Source organism: Carassius auratus, chromosome 31 (genome assembly GCF_003368295.1).
Source record: "Carassius auratus strain Wakin chromosome 31, ASM336829v1, whole genome shotgun sequence".
Taxonomy (NCBI): Eukaryota; Metazoa; Chordata; class Actinopteri; order Cypriniformes; family Cyprinidae; genus Carassius; species Carassius auratus.
In genome coordinates this window covers 13,477,507-13,499,362 of record NC_039273.1, presented here as the reverse complement: position 1 = coordinate 13,499,362, position 21,856 = coordinate 13,477,507, and the positions used below count along the sequence as shown (strand labels likewise).

At 36.2% G+C, this 21,856-nt stretch overlaps 1 protein-coding gene across 4 annotated transcripts in view; it reads right to left on the bottom strand.

The window, feature by feature from the left end:
- The window catches only part of LOC113050589 (PEX5-related protein-like), a 35,554-nt gene extending 14,415 nt beyond the window's left edge, over window positions 1-21,139 (bottom strand). The window contains exons 1-7 of one of the 4 annotated variants that reach the window (XM_026213720.1): window positions 20,830-21,139; window positions 14,693-14,804; window positions 9,386-9,580; window positions 9,003-9,120; window positions 8,786-8,879; window positions 8,543-8,572; window positions 5,535-5,630 (exon numbers count right to left, since the gene is read on the bottom strand). In XM_026213720.1, coding sequence (XP_026069505.1) covers window positions 5,535-5,630; window positions 8,543-8,572; window positions 8,786-8,879; window positions 9,003-9,120; window positions 9,386-9,580; window positions 14,693-14,804; window positions 20,830-20,898 — 714 coding nt within the window. In that variant the 5' untranslated portion in view covers window positions 20,899-21,139. Of the gene's footprint in view, window positions 1-5,534; window positions 5,631-8,542; window positions 8,573-8,785; window positions 8,880-9,002; window positions 9,124-9,385; window positions 9,581-14,692; window positions 14,805-20,829 lie in introns of all 4 variants that reach the window. The other 3 variants (XM_026213718.1, XM_026213717.1, XM_026213721.1) reach the window with 3 other exon arrangements.
- Window positions 21,140-21,856: the final 717 nt, after the last annotated feature.

Here is a 21,856-nt window from a genome sequence, read left to right as displayed (position 1 = left end):
AGGTGCTCGTGGACCCTCCAGAGTCGAGTCAGGTGCTCGTGGACCCTCCAGAGTCGAGTCAGGTGCTCGTGGACCCTCCAGAGTCGAGTCAGGTGCTCGTGGACCTTCCAGAGTCAGGGTTAGTCACCTTTGACCTTCCAGAGTCAGGACTAGTCACCATGGACTTTCCAGAGACAAAGCTAGTCACCGTTGACCTTTCAGAGTCAAGTCAAGTCACCGGTGATCTTCATGAACAAATGCCAGTCACCAATAATCTTCATGAGCAGAGTCAAATCAGAACTGATCTTCTGGAATCCAGTAGAAACTCCATGGGATTACCAGAGTTTCGTCCTCCCGTTGGTCCGGCCGCATGGACGTGGTGGTCTTCTGCTCCGCCTTGGGGGGCTTCGGCCTCGACCACAAGGATGTGGTGGTCTTCTGCTCCACCCTGGGGGCTTTCTGCATCAACCACAAGGATGTGGTGGTCTTCTGCTCCGCCCTGGGGGACTCCGATTTCGACCACATGGACATGGTGGTCTTCTGATCCGGCCTGGGGTGCACCCGTTCTGACCACACGGTTGTGGTGGTCTTCTGCTCTGCCCTGGGGGGCATCCGTTCCAACCACATGGTGGTGGTGGTCCTCTGCTCCGCCCTGGGGGACCACAATCCAACCTGATCTCCTGTTTTGTTGTTGTTGTTTTTTGCTTTTTGTGTTCACTTCCGGTCCTTCGCCCCTGTTAGCCTGGCCCTCCGTCCCTCCCCCTAAACCTCCTCTGGTCCGCCTCCCTTTTCTCCCTGTTTTAGGTTTGCACTTCTGGTGTCTGTTCCCCATTTTCATGTTCCTCTGGTCTCTGGTTTCCCCATTTTTTTTTTTTTCTGGCCCTTTCCCTCCCTGCAGCCTGCACCTGTCCGCCTCCCTCCTGGTTTTGTAGTCTTGTCATGGAGCATCTGGGAGCCGCTCCGTAGAGGGGGGGTATTGTCACAGTGTCTGGTTTGTGTTCCCTGGGTATCCACTAGATGTCCTCCTTCCCCATGGTGTCTGTCACTTCATGAACCACATTTCTCACGTTCTCTGCCTAAATCATTGCACCCAGCTATCACAGGTTATCAATCATTGCACTCAGTCAATTCCCCATTAGTGTTATCTCTCCCTGTGTATTTATACGCGGTCTGTCTTAGTATGTGTCACGGAGTCCTTGTTTAATGTTAATCCGTAGTCTTGCTCTTGCCGTGTGTTTTTGTCTGTTTTCATGTTGGATTGTTATTCTGGTTTTGACCCATGCCTGGACTGTTTAGATTCCCCTCAAATAAAGATCATGCACACACTTGGATCTCTCTACGTGTTTCCTTTATTCTGGCCGTGACAGATTTGTTTGAGGAACATTAAGGGAACAGTATAAGACTTTTTTTATTTTTATTAAAATATCCAAAAACAACTAGAACAGTTTTAGATATTTTGCTGACTTATGCACTTAAATTATCCCAAATGTTTCGAAGAAAGTTTAAATCCAGAGAAATTAGCAATTTTAACTAGTGGCCATGTCCATGTGTCATTGGGTCGCCTGCCAATGACGTCATACAGCTTCGACTTCGACAGAGAACATGGAAACACCAAAGTCACTTTAATATGTTGTGCATTTTAATAGACCTGTGAAGACTGCACAGAGTAGCATTATAATAGAACTTTCAAATGTATCTAGTATGATAAATAAAAAAATAAATCATTAGCTTATCCATGAACATGATTTCTGCCCGAGTCCCATCGAGGCCCGAGTTGCATCGGCTGTGAGGATGAATACGACAACTCCCATGATCAATTCCCATTCCCAACTCCCATCATCAAACTGCGCATTTGTTTCTTTGTTTGTTTTGAATATGTGCCATCTAGTGGCCAAAACTTCCATATTGTGCCTTTAAGTCTCAAAATTTAAGTTGTTCTTCACTGAAAATCATTAGTAGTTATTCATAAAATTAATAGTGAGGTCTGATTCATAAACTGTTCTTTTGAAGTTTTCATCTGGTTCAAAGCCAGTCCCCTCACCAATCTTAAAAAAAATTTGAAAGCTCCAGTCACAATTCAAAGTAACTGCATGAAAAAGAGGGAACCAGATAAAAATTCTCGTTTTGTGTTTCATAGAGAAAATAAAATTGGAATTGGAATAAAATGGGAAGTTAAATTTTTTTTTTTTTAGCAAATTTGGTCACCTATTTTGTGCAAAGCACCTGGACTATTTCTTAAAATACCTGCTTCGCTGAAAAATATGTCAGAAACACTGAAAAAGATCTATGACAATGACAAATAACAAATGTTGTGTTATGACATCCCCTGAAGCTGTTACTGTCTAAGGGGCTCAGAAAAATCATTCCTGAGCACCCCTGACATTTTCTGTCATTCAAGAATGGCATCGTTCCTTTAAAATTCTTTTACCTCAACTGCATCGTTCGTCCCTTGAGAGATTGTGAGATACAGCTCTAAGCGTAATAAAGGCTGAATGTTGTCAGGAGCGCAGCAGGCCATGGCAGAGGCCTTAACAGTTACAAGGCTCCGAAGGGGGTCAGTGCTCAGTCTTCCTCATTTTCAAACAAGAGACACATGATCAAGGCCATGCTGTTCCACTGGGGTGAGAAAGACTTTTCTAATTGGTCTTTGTTGCTAAAATAGATGGCCTTTGGTTCACAAGTCTCTGCCCTCACTTTCTATTTGGACGGTGCACCAAAACCTAGCAGCTAAACAGTATTGGGACAAGCTTTACATTGGAAAAATATTGCTTAATTATTATTTTTGTGTTATTCCCTAGTAAAAACAAACAAAAAAACATTTTAAAACAGACATTAGAAGCAAAACTGTGTATTATTATAAAACAATTATGTGCATGTAATTCATATTTACAAATGAATACTGCTTACAAGACAGAAAGTTCATGTAACTGCATTACTGTACTGCTTCTTCAGTAGCTGTAACATTTTTCTCCCAAAAGCAGGAACTTTATGTCTGGGAGTTTGGTTTGTCGAACATATAAAAAAAGAATTGACAAGCTGTGAAGTCCTGCTGTTAAAACCGATGCCTGTCATTTTGCATCGTCTGAAACATCTCCTACTTGTTAGGAGATGGAAAGGATCAGAAGATGGCTTTTGAATAGCCAGTGTAAATCTAAAGCTTGTATGCTTAATCATTTTTGCTCATGTGTTGTAAAATAAATTCTATTATTGTTTTGAACGAGAAGTCTCAATTGCCCAAAAGGTTTCTTGTATGGCACATGGTAGTTATTTACAGCATAAATCCTTACATTTAAACACTACTCTCTGTAATATTTGGCCCTGACCAGCACAGAGACAGCCAAAAGCCAGCGTTCACCTCTCGCTGTCTGCTTGTTTCTAAATAGAGCAGCATAATTTCAGTTGTATTCTGTTTCCTGCACCCTAACATCCTCCCCTAAGACTGCGGGGCGTGAAATTTATTTTCCATCTATCTTGCATCTTTATTCACTGCTCAGTAAGCAGCCCAGTCCATTCCCCATTTCAAATTCATGTTAGGCTCCAAGGTATTTCTTCATTCAGGACATCAACAAATGAAAATGATCGGAAACTGGCCTCACTGTCCCAGAAAGTAGCTTTCTGGATAATATAAGACTCCATTCAGCTTATAATCATATTAAATATATGCAGTTACTCATAGCGGGCTGGATGCAGAAAGGCAGCTCTCAGCATGCAGGCCAGTGTTCCTGTAATGAGCGAAACTCAAGGATGGTGCTATCGATCAACCCTCCATTTGATTCCATTGCAGCTTTAAGAATCACTACTTAATGTACACTAAATCCCGCCCCTTTCAAACTAGATACTGTCTCCTATAGCTGCAATGGGCACTGTCTTGAGGGCTACAAATAGGCAGCATAACAAGTGATTCTGTGCAAAGTACAAATTCTGCATTGAGTGGTTCTTCATACTGCAAGGACTGCTCTTACTTTTAGATATTCCCTTCCTATTTCTCCTCCATTATTCATCTGTTCTTACAGATCCCCCATGTTTTTGCCCTTAGCACTCTACGTCTGTAACACATGTAATACAATAGCTGGCTTCTTACAAGTGCAACAGCAGACACTCATCAGAACAACATAAACTATTAAGCAGTGAGAACTCTTAACACAGTGCTAAGTAGTCTTGTCACATTGTGATGAAACACGTCATTTTTATTTGTAGGTTTTGATTACTATTTTGTGCATTTAAGACGGAACATTTCAAAATAAATAGTAATAAAAAATAGAAGCATTTTCAAAGACTCTCTTATTCAAGCAAACGGCTATAAATTTGATGTGAATGTAGGTGTTGTATAAAAATAGCTTTTTGATTGAATGAGAGATGTTTTTTTTCCCCTGAGCGGCAGGCCTTAGAGTAATTTCTTCCAATGCATCAGCGGTTGTGATCACTGAAGCAGAGGAACTGATGTTGGATAGCAGGGTCTCCAGCTGAATTAGCCCATATCTAGTTTCTGTAAGCACAATACCTTCTCCTCTGCCACCTGATGCTGCACGACTGGCCCGTTTTCTTCTCTCATTGAGCAATGGAAAGTTGTTATATGGTTCAACTTATTCCGTGAGCAACGGTGATGACATTATAATCAATCAATTATTGAGGGAGGTTAATTAGCATCACATTGTACTCATGACAGCAGGCAGTTTCCAACTCGTCCAATTCTCATCCAATTCTCGTGAGGCCGTATTAAAATATGAACTTAAACAGAGGGCACACCTAAATTTGTTTCTTCAAATTGATTTTTTTTTAAGTTATAAAATATTTTATTCCAACTCAGTTTAAGGGGATAGTTCACGCCTAAATTACAATTTGGTCATAATTTACTCACCATCATATTGTTCCAAAAAACTATAAGGTTTCTTTCTTCTGTGGAACTTAAAAGAAGATAAATATGCTGGTAATCAAACCATTTTGGTAACCATTGACTTCCATTGTAAAGACCAGAAAAAAGAAAAAAAAAACTTTTATGTTCCACAGAAGAAAGAAAGTCATACAGGTTTGGAAAGGCATGAAGGTGAGTTTATGATTACAAAATGTGAATTTTTGTTCAGAGACATACAATTAAGCCATTTTAATTAACTGGATAATGTATCTGGCTAATATGAGTATAGTGCCAGATCAGCTCCAGTTCACACAGTTTTAGCTAAATTAAATCTGTTTCTTATAATTCTGCAATTTATTCCCCAAAATTAAAAGTGGAAAATGTCTGTAGATTATATTTGGGTCTGTTAATAAGTTGATATAAAAAGGCAAATGCTTTTTGCATCATATGTAAATAGTGCTAGATAGTGCTTGCATGAGTATAAATGTCAGTAAATAGTGGCAGTTGCTATTTAAGTGTGAATTAAACTAATATGCTAAAAAAAATGTCTGAGTAACGATGGGCGGAGTTAGTGAGAAAAAAAAAAAGCCTGTTAATAAAGTTGGCTTTTTGGACTTTGTGTAAATACACTGCCCATTAACTACAAGTTTTTACTACAAGTTTTTGATGCTTACAGATATTTTAAAGGAGACTTTAGGCTTACCTCCACTGCTGCCTTAGCTCTTTCAAACTCTTCCTCCAGAGAGTGGTTTCTGGACAGTAGTGTGCTACCCCACCTTTGGTCCTTGCTCAAACGGCCCTGTCAGACACACACACACACACACACACAGAGCAGGAGTCAGAGAGAATGTGGTCAGCCATCTCTCTGTCACTCTCTGTCCTTGCCAACCCCTGATGCCAGAGGCAAGGAGAAATGCCTGCTTCTCGTTTTCTTTCCTTTCCTTTCCTTCCCTTTCTTTCTTTCTCACTTTCACTCTCTTTTGAGGTTCTGCTGTCCACACCTTATGTTCTCACATTCAAAATGGCTCAAGACTTGCTTGTCATGCACAGCTCGCTGCCCTCACACATTTTTCTCAGTATGCAAAACCTGAAAATAGCATGGCAGGAGACCTTTGCGCAGCAATGAATCGTCAAATATGCACCGTTTTCAGCACTGTACACTTGAAGACATGCTTTACATGCGGCAAAGCCATTCATTTTGACTACAGTGCTGTGTGTGTAAACCACACAGCAACAAAAATACAAGCTTACTGCAAAATAAAACACAACAGTAAGATCTCAAGGGTTTTATTTTGTCCGAGTCATAAAGGCTTCATCTGGATAGATTTCAAATTTAAGGGGTGACATCTGGCCATAACAAATAATAGGAGCCTTTTGTTTACATTTGCTGATGGCTAAGGATGCTATACACTACTAGGCTATTTACATACAAGGTGTAGATGAGTTTGTTTCCTGATAGGAATAGATTTGGAGAAATTAAGTTTTGCATGTACATCCCTTGCTCACCAACGGGTCTTCTGCAGTGAATGGGTGTTGTCAAAATAAGAGTTCAAACTGCTAATCAGTGCATCACAATATTCCACAAGTAATCCACATAACTCTAGTTAATCAATGAATGTATTTTAAAGTGGAAAGCTGTGTGCTTGTGATAAACAAGTAGCTTCAAACTGCTGAGCCTAGCTAAAATACCTATTCAGTGAAAAGGTATTTTAGGGGTAGGTTCAGGGTTAGTACCTAGTTATTACATACTTATTATAATTACTATAATAAATACATAGTATGTACATGAGGAACAGGACTGTAAAATAAAGTGCTACCGAACTCTCATTCTAATGGCATATATTCACTGCAGAGGATCCATTGGTGAGCAAGTGAGGAAACAAACATCTATATCCTGGATAGCTAAATTGGTTCAGTGGTAGGGAAATTCCTTGTTACAAAATGAATGTACTGGCCAGGGGGCGTAATTAATTGTGCTATGCATTTAAATTGTATTTTTAAAAATATGTATCACACTAAATTAACTTGCAAAACTGATGGCCATAGTTGTTGCATTTTCACTTATAATAATGTCATGTTTTTGGTGCACCTTAAACTTTAAAGTTGCTTGTCAATTTAATTAATAGTGTACTCATAACGTTACCCTTTATAATTCACCCTCGTTATGTAGCTTTGTATCTTGTTCTTAGGTTATTCTAAATGAAAACTTCAGTTTCCCCAATTCAATTCTTAGCATAACAAAGCCTCTCCAGGCAGACTGAATCAAAGCAATTTGATGAAGTATTTGCCACCTGCCTCATTGGATATCAATCAATTACAAAGTTAAATGTATTTCATACAGGAGGCTATAATGGAAGCCTCAGAAAGAACAGTTGGTCTTGCTTCATTGTGCTGGCACAGCTCTGTATAATTACATTTAATGTGCCCTGTCAGACCCTGTGTCAGTGCAACAATTACCTTTAACATAACACATTCCATTTCCACCACCACTCATGGCCCAAAGACAATTTGAGCTTGATGTTTTTCGAACCATGCAGCTCACATATGTGCTGATTGCTCCATCATGACTAGTTTTAGCAAATGTAAGACAAATGTATCTGTACTCCGCATGTAAGGTTTAAGTATGTAAGGGTCATATAGGCTATAATAGTGTCAACTATAAAGAAACATTCATCCTTTTTTTAATTAAATTCCAAAGTAAAAATATTTTTAAACAAACATTATGAACTCTTAATTACTTAAATACTCCACCATTCAAAAAAATTGTGGTCAGTAAGATTTATTTTTTATTTTTATTAATACTTTTATTCAGCAAGGATGCATTAAAAAGATCAAACTTGACATTAAAGATTTCCACACGGTTACAAAAAAGTATTGAAATCAAATCAATCTTGAATTCAAATGATTTTTCCCTATTTCTATTAATCAAAGAATCCTCAAAGAAAATTAAAAAGAAAATGTAAGAAAAAACAAACAAACAAAAAACAAAAACAAAACAAATAATAACAAGGAATGTTTCTTGAGCTCCAAGTTAGCATATTAAAATGAGAGATCATGTGATACTGTTGACTGAAATAATGGCTGCTGAAAATTTTGCTTTGCCATCACAAAAATAAATTACATTTTAAAATATATTAAAAAAGTTTTTTTTTTTAATTGCAATAATATTTCACAATATTACCGTTTTTATTGTATTTTTGATCAAAGAAATGTAGACTTGGTGAGTATATGAGACAAAATCATTTAAAAAAACCTCATCACCACTAAGTTATTTTGATAGATTTTTGGGGAGCTGACTATAAACCTGATGAGCAAATAAAAGATGTTAGAGGCACCCACTGTTGGACAATTTATCTGGGGTAATTGAATTTATGCTTTTCCAATAGCAACCTTGGGTTTACATTGACCACTGACTGGTCAATAATTAATTTGAGAATTATCTAATCATGACAGACAGCAATACAACAGACCTGCATGCTTCACTGAGGTAAGAAGCGTGTAACATTTGTACCCCGTAGCACCACGATAAATTGAAAATCCTTTGCAAACTGTGACCTGCCGTGAGGATGTCACATCAGTTCATTAGTTGCCATTAATTTCTCCAAAATGTTTGGTCTTTTTTTGTATTGAATTTGGTGGTGATGCTGTTGCCATGGTGCAAATGCATAGACCATTCTGCAATTCATACAAAGAGTGCACAGAGAAGCTTACATGTCTTCCACTAACATATAGCCTGTTGAGCTGAAAATAAAGAATTCTAGACGTTAGCACACAATGTTCCACAATGTATTGAGTGGCTAAAAAAACATTCACAGTTCAAGTGGATGGATTTAAAGTGATATAATAAAACGAGTGGGACAAGTGGGAAATAACATGTGAAAGCCACTGACAAATGTGCACAGATGATCAGGATTCATAAAAATAGTGATGAGTGTTGCTTAGCACTGCACTTACTTGAGTTGCTGGCACGGCTTCCAGCTCTACTTTATTATTGACCTCTAGGGAGTTCCTGGGGGTAGTGTCTAGCTGAGTCTTGCAATCCATAGACCTGGGGTTATATCATAAGAAATTGATGTGAAAAAACAAAGGTATTCATATCTTTCGGATATCCAGAAACTGTGTTTTCATACTAGTTCTTTGTTTGTTTTTGTTTTTTAGAGCAGCGACTTACCACACAAATTCACCGGAATTTTTTGATGAGCATCTTCTCTCCAGTTTCCACTTTCTGCTACTATTTCGCTCCAGGTGTGGGTTGAGTTCTTCCCATTTTTCCAAAGAAGATGGAACTGCTACTGTAAATGAAATGAGGCCATGTTGTTTGACAGAGATATATTATCATACTGCATCCCAAATAAATCACAAGCAACACCACAGTTTGAGGAATTTGCAGTAAGCACATATTAAAGAGGGCAACCACATAACATCATGTCCGTAATATCATTTTCATTGAAAAATTACTGTCTGTTATTGAACCTGTTCAGGTAATGACGTAAATGTGATTTGCAAGATTGCTTCTTAGCATAACGGCCCTATAGTTTGTCTGACACTTAATACCTGAGTCAGATGAAATCTTTTCTGGTGTGCAGGAACAGGTTATACTTGGATCAACATCCACTTGGATCAGCTCTGTTTCATTGGCCTTCTTCCTGTACGGAGTGCCCTTAGAAGAAAGAGGACTCTTCCTGTCTTTGCTTTGTCTTTTCTCTCCAGGCTCACTCAGATCTAGCAGGTCCAGAGAGCAGGACAGTACTGGACATAGGAAGCAAAATGAAAATAAATATCATCCACTTGTATTTGTCTTCTTGCTCCAGAAAGTTCAGTGGTTCTGAAAGTGTGGGATGCATCCGCTGGCCAATGCCAAGTTTTAAATAGCTACACTCTCAGAAATAAAGGTACAAAAACTGTCACTGGGGTGGTACCTTTTCAAAAGGTACACTTTTGTTCCTATTAGGTTCTAATATGTACACTTAAAGTACCAATATGTACCTTTAAAGCTGCGGAAGGTAACTTTTGACGCTCTAGCGGTTAATAAACAGAACTGCTTGCATCTTGCGGAAGAACATCGTAGCCGGAACTACTTCTCTCTGTTTATGTCTATGAAGAATCACAAAGGTACTGGGTTACTCCGCCGCGGTACCCCCGAAGCAATCTAAAATAGTCCAAATATAAACACTTATTATAGGTGCACCCTAGTGATTCAGGACAAGCTAAAAACATGGTTTGGAAAATGGATTAATGGTGTACTCGCTTATTATATACATTTTTCTACATTTTGAACACAAACAAAGTTACGGACCGCAGCTCTGATTGGTTATTTTTTACCGGGAGCGATGTATTTTCTGCAAATAGCAATAGGACCACTGGGAGGAGCCAGAAGAGCTTGATTTTTTTCACAGATTATCTGTCTCATATTCTACTGTCAGGACATAATGACAGGTTTAACAAATATGTAAAAAATATATTTTTACAAAAGTTACCTACTGCAGCTTTAAGGTACAAAAATGGACCCTTTATGCACAAACATGTACCTTTTGAAAATGTAATGCTCCAGTGACAGCTTTTGTACGTTTATTTCTGAGAGTATAGATCACTAAACAAGCTAGATCAAAAATTAAATATAAAAATTTTGGTCTCAGCATATTGAGTGAAGGTCGTTTCACCACCGAGGAACGGAGAGGGTGAAGGTTCTGGAAATCAACATTGTACCTCATTGTCAAGAAACTCCTAGGTGCCATTTGTTCAATGACTGTAAATAGCGGGATGGAATATACAGCTTTCACACCTTGTTTGATTGCCTGCTCTAAAAACGAGTTTGATTTATCCCCTCTCCCCCTGTCCCAACTGGATTGTGGTCACTGTGAATTTTGGTTTCAAACCATATTTTGTTTATGGCAGAGTGGCATCAATTTCTTTTGAAGCTGAGTGGATATGAGATATAAATATAAATATAAATTCTCTCTGTTTTGAACGCCTTTGAGTGCGAAAACAGAAATTCATATGTCATCAACAGTGGTTCACTTTCATCATTTAGTACGACTGTTTTACGACTGTTTTCAGAGCAGAAAGGTGCCATGAATTCCAGACCTTAAGCCATCAGTCTGAAGGTCTGGCTGCACGAGACCAGGAGACCCCTATGTTAGTGTGAAAGCCCCCAAAATCCTCTCATCTCTTATCCATCCCATTATATGTCAACAGATTAAAACATTAACATTTGTAAAATACTGGGAATAAATTGATATTAGCTAGCAAGTTTTTGCACAGTTTTGAATTAGCACATCAACCAAAAGCCCATAGTTTAAAGGAAAGAAAAACATATAAAAACACATCCTGGCATAGTTATTGCTCTGGGCACTCATCTACCTGCGTGGTCACAGCAATAAAAGACAGCAGGCAGTTCTGACAGCTCAGGGGCCAGTGTCAAATAATCTTTGATGTTTCATGTTCCTCTCCAAGAGAACAAAGAGCGTTTGATATAATGTATACACACACACACACACACTTCATCAAGAACACCCTGTACAGAACACAGTGTTCGGCTGCAGATGATGAAGTTTTAAGAAATATGTGTTCCTTCAATATTCAGAGAGTATGTAGTCAGCATTTCTGATTAAGTGAGATCAAAGCATAAAACATTTAAATGGTTAACACCCCCACCTTACATTAACATTAAGAACAGATGCTTCTACCCCCAGCTTCTACCCCCTTCCTGCTACCTTTCTGGCTTCTTCATAACCAGGTGGTAGACAAAATATCCATGCAGGTCAGTATTGGATATAGATGCCAACATTGAGGATGCATGATCCAAGCCTTGAGGGCTGGACAGAACACCTTCCGAAATCTGGCACAAACATCAGAGCTGAAACCAGGTTACCACCACATGCTTTTGTCTCTGCCGACCACACAAAGACCAGTCTGGACACCAAATACCTCTCAAGACTTTGATATCTTCAATAAATCAATATAATCAAGAAGTTTCACAATGATTGCCTTCACATGTACAATAAAACACTAATAAATGGGTCAATTGCATATGAGTGTCTACGATAAAGACAAGTTTAAGTTTTTTTTTTAAACTCATGTGCCAAGATCTCAGAAATCCACCCTTTGCATTCATGTTGGTTTCATATGGTTTTGAAAAACTTTTATATATATTTAATAATAAATAATAATATATTTTTCTTCCACCTTTAAGACATGTTTTTTTTTTTTATAAATTAACAGACAGGACAAAATTAAATGTCATGTTGTTGACTAAACTGTCAAAAAATCTCATTATAAAAATATCACTATATATAGGTATATTCATTAATCAAAAACTCATTATAAAGACATGACAAACAGAATAATGCTATGTTAACATGACATTTTGAAAGCATCCACTTTTCTCTGGTTTTGATGTCAAAATAAGCAGATTTGGTAAATGTGGTACTGAAATTGGTATAAAGACTAAAAATATATTTAGATTTAGGTGTTTACATGATCTTACACACTGTTGGCTTATTAAGATTATTATTATTGAAATCAATTACTTTCCCAATTTGTACTCTGTTTGTATATGCCTAAGATAAAAAAACTAAACAAAAAACAAAATGTATGTTGTTAAACGTACGTCTTGCTTTGAATCTCATAATCTGTCCTGACACCTTGATAAAATGATAGTCTGAAGATTCAGTAGCCAAAGCAAGTCATGATTTTTTTTATTACTAAAATGAAAAATGGATCAAAATCTCACTCAGGAGAATCTACCAGAGAATAATAATTGAACTCAGAGGTGATTCTTCTAAAGATTACAGGACTTCACATTAAAGACCTGAATATACTTTTTTTTTTATATAATCAGCTCAATTGCTTGTGTTCTTTTAATCATTCATTTTAGCTTAAGAATTTAGTCTAATTAAGCATACTCATATTAATACAATCATATTAATAAACATGGCAACAATTATTTACAGTGGTACAAAAAATATATTTTCAATGCAACATTTCAGCGCAGTGTTAACTTGGCAATTGACTCTGGCTTCACATTTCAAATCAGGCATACTCCAATACACACAGATCAATAACTGACACTTTTACTATTTGTTTGACAGACTGAAAATCTTTCACACTCTAAAGTAAGTACTTTGTGACATTTTGATTGCAGAAAGTTCTGGCTGGTGATTTCTGAACCTCAATACGCTCAAAGGCACAGTAATTAACAGATTGCTGCTTTAGAGAGAGCAATCGAAAGATCCTCCAATCATAATCTGTTGGTAAACAGAATATGCTTTTCCACAATCAGAAAGTAAACAAGATACTCTACAGAGAGTAGGAGTGGTTGTCTTAATTGCTTTGTGGTTCAGACAAGTGAGGGTGTAAGTCAAATTAATACGCTTCTCGGTGTGAATTTCACGTAATACAGCTGTCATGTAGTAAGAGGCCATATACTTCCTCATTTAGTAATGTGTCTGTCTGCTCTGCTAACTAGTGGTGAAGATATATATATATATACTGCAGATGGCATCTGTGAGGAATTAATTAGGTAGAAATTTAACAATAAGCAATATTTGGTGATAGCAGACAATATTGATATTTGCAATGTTAATGTGTACTCAAAATTACTACACATTTATCAGAACAGTGCCCTTAGTTTATTGTTGAATTTTGCTAAAATTTGTGAAGGCAACAGTGTGCATGCCTTTTTAAGGTGCGTGTGATTTCACCAAGTACAAACATGTTCCTGGATCCACATCCTTGTTGGAACAACATTCCAATCAACCAATCAGAATAGAGATATTACTTTTCAAGAAATATCTGTTTTAGGCTTAAAATCAGGGTTAGTGCTTCTACACTCTTGTTAATCAGCCATCATTTCCCACTGATTTTAGTAATATATTATGGGTAGGGTTAGGTTTAGGGGCAGGGATTGGCTTAAGTTTGTATTTTTGGACAGTAATGTTGATCCAGAAACATGTCTTACTTTGCTAATTATGTTAAGTAAATGTCTTGACTGAATAAAAAAAAATCACCTATTTAGGTTAATAAATAAGCCCCTTTTAATAAGTTCCCTTTAAAGTTATTCAACTCAGCAGCCATCTTGGTAATGCCATCAGTTATTTTCAGTCATACAAGTACATATATTTGTTATTCAATCAGTAATAAAAATCAAACAACAATGGTATCATAAATTGTGCTTTTTTTAGTTTAAATAATGCACAAAAACAGTATTATAAAGCTGGGCCATGTGTAGTTTCCATGGAATATTACAATTTGTCCTATTCATTTTTGAACAGGAGTGCATGCTGGGCAATAGCTGAAAATGATTGGACAACAAAATCTTTTTTTCTCCTTACTATCATTCAAAGGTTTGTGTTGGTAAGATATCTAAAGTGCTTTTGAAACAAATCTCTTATGCTAACCCACATTTTTTAATTAAAAATACAGTAAAACAGTAATATTATGAAATATTGTTACAAAACAACTGTTTCTATTTAAAAACATTTTAAAATGTATTTTATATGTGTGATGTCAAAGCTGAATTTTCTTCAATCATTTCTCCAGTCTTCAGAAATCATTCTAACATCCTACTTCCGTGCTCAAGAAAAAATTATTATTAGTAACACAGTTGAAAATAGTGGTGCTGATTAATCCTTTTTTCCTGTGGAAACCATGATACATTTATTTCAGGATTCTTTGATGAACAGAAAGAACAGAATAGCACTTATTAATTCAATTCATACTTGCAAAATAAAAGTATTAATTAATATTAATTAAAAATAAAAACTTTTGAATGGTAGTATAAAAGCACAAATTGATCTGAAGCAGATGCAGGAGCAGAATTGCTGAGGAAGCATGGGAAGGTCACTATCTGTGGTACTGTACCTGCTGTGTTGGAGGTTACTGGGCGGGCAGCTTCATCACACTTGGTCTCGCAGAGGAAATCATCGATGGAAGGGCTCAGCAAGGGACGGCTCTCTTGTTGCTCACTCACCTGCTGAAGAAATCAAACAGAAGAGTGTGATGAGATCTACATTAATGCACTTCTGTTCTCCTATTGTTTTAGCTGCAGCCAGCCTCCACTGTGCCAGGAGCATCTCTGCGTGTTATTAGGACGCTGATAGTCACCACCTTGCTGCCTATTTACAGGATTGAGACGACAATTCACACCATGCCCCCCTCTTGCAAACGTCTCTAACCTGAGGATGTTTCTCCCTCCCATTCTCACTAAACTGAAGGAAAGCAGACCAGTAAAATCAGAAATAGCATGTGGCCTGCTTGTTTTTCCATATCAGCGAATATAGTAATTGTGTATGAATGTAATTATGACAAGGAGTGAGGCTGTCTTAATATATACTACTGTATGTGTAGGCCTACTATGTGACACAATCTGTGTATGTTCTCTTAAACGACTGGCATAGAGGTGGCCCTGTGTCTAACAGAATGGAAGAAAACACATCAATCATCATCTGGTTGTTCATCTGTAGTGTTCATTCATCCATGCCACAGTCTCATCAGAGGCGAGCACTTTTGTGGGCAGTGCATGGCTACAGCAAATCTGCATTTTCAGCCATAAATACCTCTCTTTTGAAAACTTAATCCTTTAGTCAGAAGAGAGACATACATTTGCAACATTAAGGGGCTCCTTGATGTTTAATCAGTGTCCTCAGTGTGGTTAAATTAATTGATTTCTTCCTACATATTGCACCTACTAAAATGAATGCTAGCGTATTCGTGTCTAAACAGGATTTGCATCAGAATCTTTCAGGATTTATTTCTAGTTAAATGTTTCTGTGCTGTAGTAAAATGTTATTGATAAATCCATGTCTAAAGAGGGAGATTACTATAGTGACCTGAGAAACAGGCTAGTCATTTAATTGGATTTGATAATCTTCTTTGTTCACATCATTTAAGACACAAAGGCTGATCACACCAGTTGAGGCAAACATTTATCTTCACCCTCTTGGAAAAAAGATTTCCTTATGTGACTGGAAGGCAGCTAGCTAACAAGCTAACACTTGCTTATGAGTGAATAAGTGGCTACCTGAATTTGCAAATAATTTTTATATTCCATGTGTTTGCTAATTAGCTTGCAAAAGTACACTACCATTTGAAAGTTTGGGGCTAGTAAAATTATAATGTAATATTGTAATATATTTTCAAATATAATTTTTTTTTATGTCAAATCTGTATATATCTTATATATATATATATATATATATATATATATATATATATATATATATATATATATATATATATATATAGGCTATTTGCATTTTAAATACTGTCACTTTACATCAAATTCAGCCTTGCTGAATAAAATAATAAATTTTACTGACTCAAAATTTTGACTATCTTACAGTTAAAAAATTAGGCTGTAGACATGAAATTGTTGTATTGTTATGTTAAATTGCCCATAATTTTATTTATTCTACACAACTGTACTTAAGAAAATATAAATATGCTGCTTTCAAAGTCACCTGTACTTAATGCTTTGAGGCTATTTTTAATAATTCCCCTGGGTGAGGAGAATCTCCTCTGTGACCCTGTCTGGGTGAAAGCTAAACACCCCTGGTTTGCATGTTGCTGACATTTGTTTCTTGCAAATAGTGCTAAGATACTTATGTCATCAGAATGCTTCATGTCACATTCATATATCCTACATATGGCCTTAACAACAACTGCTTAAATTACAAACTATTGCATGTTTATCATTTAAAGCAAATTGATAAAAAAGCTCTGACCTTATCAAGACTAGCTTAATTGGGGGCTGCTGTATTTCACCTTGAATGTCTTTTTAATTTGTCCGGGGCTTAAATAAGACCAGAGACAAAACTCCATCTGGAATTAATTTTGAGATGGACACAGAAAAGAAAAAAAAAAATCATTAATGAAAAAATGGATTATACTTCTCTAAGGAGAAACTAGTTGTGCTTGACATTTTTCTGATTTATATTCTACCTTCAAACTGTACAATGGTTTGTGATCTCCTCGTACAGTAGCTTGACAGAAGCTTTGAAATAAATACTGAATATTCATGAATAACACGAGCAGTGTATGTTGGCCAGAGCACTTGGGAGAACATTGGTGTTGTGAGAGTCTGTGCCAGAATGCTGACCCAGCAGTCGTAATTGGGTTGCACAGACAACACTGGCTCTGCTGGTGTCAGGGAGATTTATTCCTTCATTGGCTGGAATGTCTGATCTTACCCAAGATGAACTCCTGCTGTTACAACACCTTGCACATTTTTGATGGAAGTCAAGAAAATGATGGTACTCTGTCTTCCAACTGTCGTCTTTGCCTAGCATCTTTCTTAAAAAAAAAAATAAAATAAAAAAATAAATAAAAAACCTTTGCAGAAATATAGTCTTATTAAGCATTTGAAGTGTCAGGCTGGGTGATGTAACAGCATCTTCCGTCCGGATGTTTTATTACCGTGGGTGAGCTGGATTTGCATCTATATACAGTAAGTCTTATTATAAAAGCATAACTTCCTAATTTGTGAATGCCAGCAGAACAAGGACCATTATTTTGGGCTCTTCTATTTAATTAGATTCCCCTGTATTCAGTTTAAAACTGTTTTTCACTTTAGGGTTGCTGACATTAATAGGAATTATTAAGGGGACAAAACTCATTCTTGTAATTTGAGCAGATAACTGCAGTCACGTTGCACAACATTTTTTTTTTTTTTTTTTTAATTAACTCAGTATGATTATTTCAGTGGCAGGCTAGAGGATTTATCTGGCTGTTCTGTCTAAGAGAAGCAAACACATTTGGCGTGTCTTCTGTCAAAGGTGCATTCTGTTTGGTGCTAATTGAAAAAGTTTTACACATTAGGAAACAAATTGTTTTTGTGAAAAGTTAGCTGAGAATTTTTTTTCTATAAAAATAGTTTTAATTTTTATTTTTACTCACTTACACCTGTATATATTTCAAACAAAGTCAAAGATGATTGCAAAATAAACAGCTACACCTCAGAGCAACGCCGATAGTGGTGTTTCATTTCTGAATGAATCAGTGTTTTGAAGGAATCGGTTGAATTACTGATTCAGTGGTTCATAAAGGTTGTCGCCACCTACTGGTATAATGATAATCCACAATAGAAGCATGGTGCCTTTATCTCATTGGGTGTGTGTTTTTATATATTTATAATTCAGTTTACACCTTCTTACAATATTGAGAACATTTAAGTATTTCTGCTTTAATTTAAAGACGAATCCCAATTGAAAATGAGTGTGCATAGTTTCTCTGCAATCTGTTCCTCATAATTTGAATGGAACCATGCATACACAATTGTCCCTCAGAAAATACAACATAAAAGCATTGTTAAGTAAAAATAATACATTGACAGTGTTAAATATAGTCATTCAATTCAAACAATGAATATCGGCACATTATATTCAGCCAAGACTTGAACATCAAGGTCACATAGTTTGCATTTAATTAGGATTTGATTATTCATGTAGTGCATAATGTACTATTCTGAGATTCACTGTGCTTCTGATGTCCCATCTTCAGGTATTTATAGTAACCACATGTGAATGCTGATTACCCTTTCAAGACACAGAGAGTTGTACAGTAATTGTAAATCAGAGTAAACCTACTTGCATATGTATGAAAAAAATAATGGTGATGAACAACTCAGGAAGTCCTTTATCTATATGAAAAGGAATTTTTTTTTTCAGTTGTTCTCAGCTACGCTTTATCACAACGCAAGCATTTTGTACCTCCTCATTTTTGTCTTTGTGTTTGAGCCGGAGGGCAAATCCTGAATTATGTCATGGAAAACTTCCACTAATTGTGTCATGTGGGTTTAGCTCCTGGTGGCAACTCAAATATATTGTTGTCAAGGGAACCTGGAACCAGTTTAGCCTTAAGGGGGAGATTTAAGGAGGGAGGTATAAGCTCATGTGAGGCAACTATTAGTGTTATAAAAAAACAGCATGAACATACACAACTGCATTATTTATGAAGAAATGTTCAGAGGTACAGTTAGCTGTAAAAGCCTGTTCTATTTTGTCTTGTGTGTGAGGTCAGTAAAATTAGCATAATTGATAAGATATTTGAACCAAGTGTTTACACAACACAAACTAATAAAATACTTAAAAACAATTAGAAGTATACAAATAAGAACACTTCTAGCAAGTTAAAAAACCTGCTTCTTATATGTCATTCACGCAGTGAATTCCCAGCTAATTATAAAATCTTTCTCTTCAGATAAAGAGTTCATCCGTTAAGTTCAGCAATTTACTTGAAGTGACAGCAGATGATTAAATATCCACAGTATTAAATTGTTTAGGGACACAGAGACTAAGAAGCAGTCATTTCTCAAAAGAACATTATTCAGGCTTTTTTATAAATATCCTAATATCTATAAATACCCTAATATAACTGAGTGACACCCAAATAAACTTCACCAGTGAAACTAACATATTGTTTGGGCCTTTACTTGTTTTACAAGACTACAGTTATAGGTTCCACATTGTTGTAAATAGGACAATATTGATTTGATAACACTGGCATCAGTATTGACAAGACATTACACAGAGGAATGATGCTGTGCTTCACATGCCACGTTCGATCTCACCTGATTTGAAAATGAACTAACCTTTACGCTATTATGGGCAAAGCAGTTGGCTTCAGGTCACCAGTCTATTGATTGTTGACTGATTACAAAACTAACCTCTACATGCTTTGCAAAGGCATATTTGAATCATGTGTCATTTAGTGACTGGTGAAGGAAGGGTGGACACCAGTTGAGCGCTTCAAAAGCTTAATGTAATGCAATTATTACTGAGTTCACAATCTGTCTTGCATCAATACAGCACACAGACATAAACTACGCAGATAATAGTGCTATATGTACACATATAAACACAACTATAAAGATTAAAACACATAACAAACTACAGACCACACAGGCAATGACAAGATGAACTCTAAAGCTGTGACATTAGGATTTCCTAGACAGATATCAACCAAGAAAAAGAAAAGTTCCATAAAATTTGTTTTGCTCAAACATCAACATCAACAGTTTGATGCATGTAAAAATGACAATTAGACAATTCCATGCTAATTTGTCTGATAAATTACAAATGAAAAATACTAAATATTTTAAGATTATTGTGATTGTGATTTATTGAGTGTTGATGATGGCAATGTTAATCTAAATGTAAAAATAGACTGAACTAAATATCAAATGTGGATTGATACCCAGGGTTAACTAAAACTAAAACCACAAAACAATGTTTGTTACTAAATAAAATAAACGTTGACTTAAATTATATATGTATGTATGTATATACAAACACACACACACAAACACATACACACACAGAAATATTTATCATTGCCAAGACAGTATTTCTAATTTCCTTTTTATTTTAAATTACTTTAATAAATAACTAAATAACTAAAACTAAACCTAAAAAATAATTTAAACAATAAACATTTAAAAATAGGAAGAAAAAAAACACAAATTATTTAACCTTTAACTTAAAAAAAATATCAAATCAGAAAATATGAAAAATAAAAACTGATATAGCAGTCATACTGTGAATTTATAAATAAAATATATGTAAAGCAATATTAAATATATCAAACTGAACTTCTTATGAGGTATATTACAATTTAAAAGCATGTGTTAAAGAGTTTTGATATTTTTAAAGCTTGAATATGTGATATATTTTGTGATCGTGGCAACAGATCATGCAACATAACTTAACATAAAGCTAAGATTTAAATCCATGTGTGTCCTATGTGTTGATCTGACATGCTCATTTCTATTGTCCCCATTCTATTTCTGTTTTCTACCCCACAGAGTAACCCTGAATGAAATAAAAAAGCCTGTGTTAGCTGTTGTGCTGTTAGAAATTTGTGATGGCAGAGACCCACTGTGATTAAAATTTTCGTTAGGCTAAAATTTGGAGGTTAGACAGGTTTTTCCATTAGTTATCATCACCATGCAGCAAGAACGGATGTGCTGTTTCACTCTAGCCATAGCTGCAGTAGTAGCCCACCTTGTTTGTCATCGTGAGGAGGGGCTTGCCTTCGGAGGACGCCTTATTGGGTATCTCCTTCAGGACCATGGCAACGGTCTTATCTGCAGCCCTAGAGTCTTTCCCCTACAACAGTGAAATCAACAATGTCTTGTGTCAGCACAGAATATTTAGATATTATTATTCCTACTATGGTGCTTGAAGTCTCAATGATTTGTATGCTATAAGATTGATATGATCACACTGAAAGCAAAATGAAACACTGCCTGAAGCCACAGATGAAAACAGCTGCATGGAACATCAATGCATTCTTTCTCACATCATCCTCAGTTTTACTCTGCGTGATGAAGTGCGATATCACAAAGAGGCCACCTCAGTCATGTGAGTGATAGGGCGGCTGTCGTCAACTGCTTTTATCTGTGCTACAGAGACAGAGATGTATGGCCAGTCTGAACAGGGAAGACGGCATCTTATTACTCCAAGGCCAAGTTATATAATGGATTCAATTGAATACGCAAGCTCGAGTGAATGCAATGTCCAGAGAAATTACGTTAACTTACAACTTACATTAACCTCTAAAATATATTAATAACAAAGCCAAAAGTATGGACAAAAGTTTCTATCCATATATTGTTATTTCTGTCCATAAGGCCTATAAAGATTCAACTCTCAAGGCTTTTGACACATTTTTTTCAGAACAAGGCTTTGTCAAGCCAACATTTAAAGTACTAACTCCACTCAAAAAAAAAAGAAAAAAAGAAAAATACAGTAACAATTCAAAATTCAACTAATTTTAATTATGCTTATTTAAATGGTGTGCCCTCATAAAAACATAAGGTAACACTTTAGAATAAGTAACACTTGTTAACTATTAACTACGACATTTCTCTCAATAAATTTTTAATTTGCTGCTTATTAATTGTTAGTAAGGTAGTTGTTATTTTTAGGTATTAGGTTGGATTAGGGATGTAGAATAAGGTCATGTAGAATAAGGCATTAATATTTTTTTTAATTAGCACTAATACATGGCTAACAATCTAGTAATATG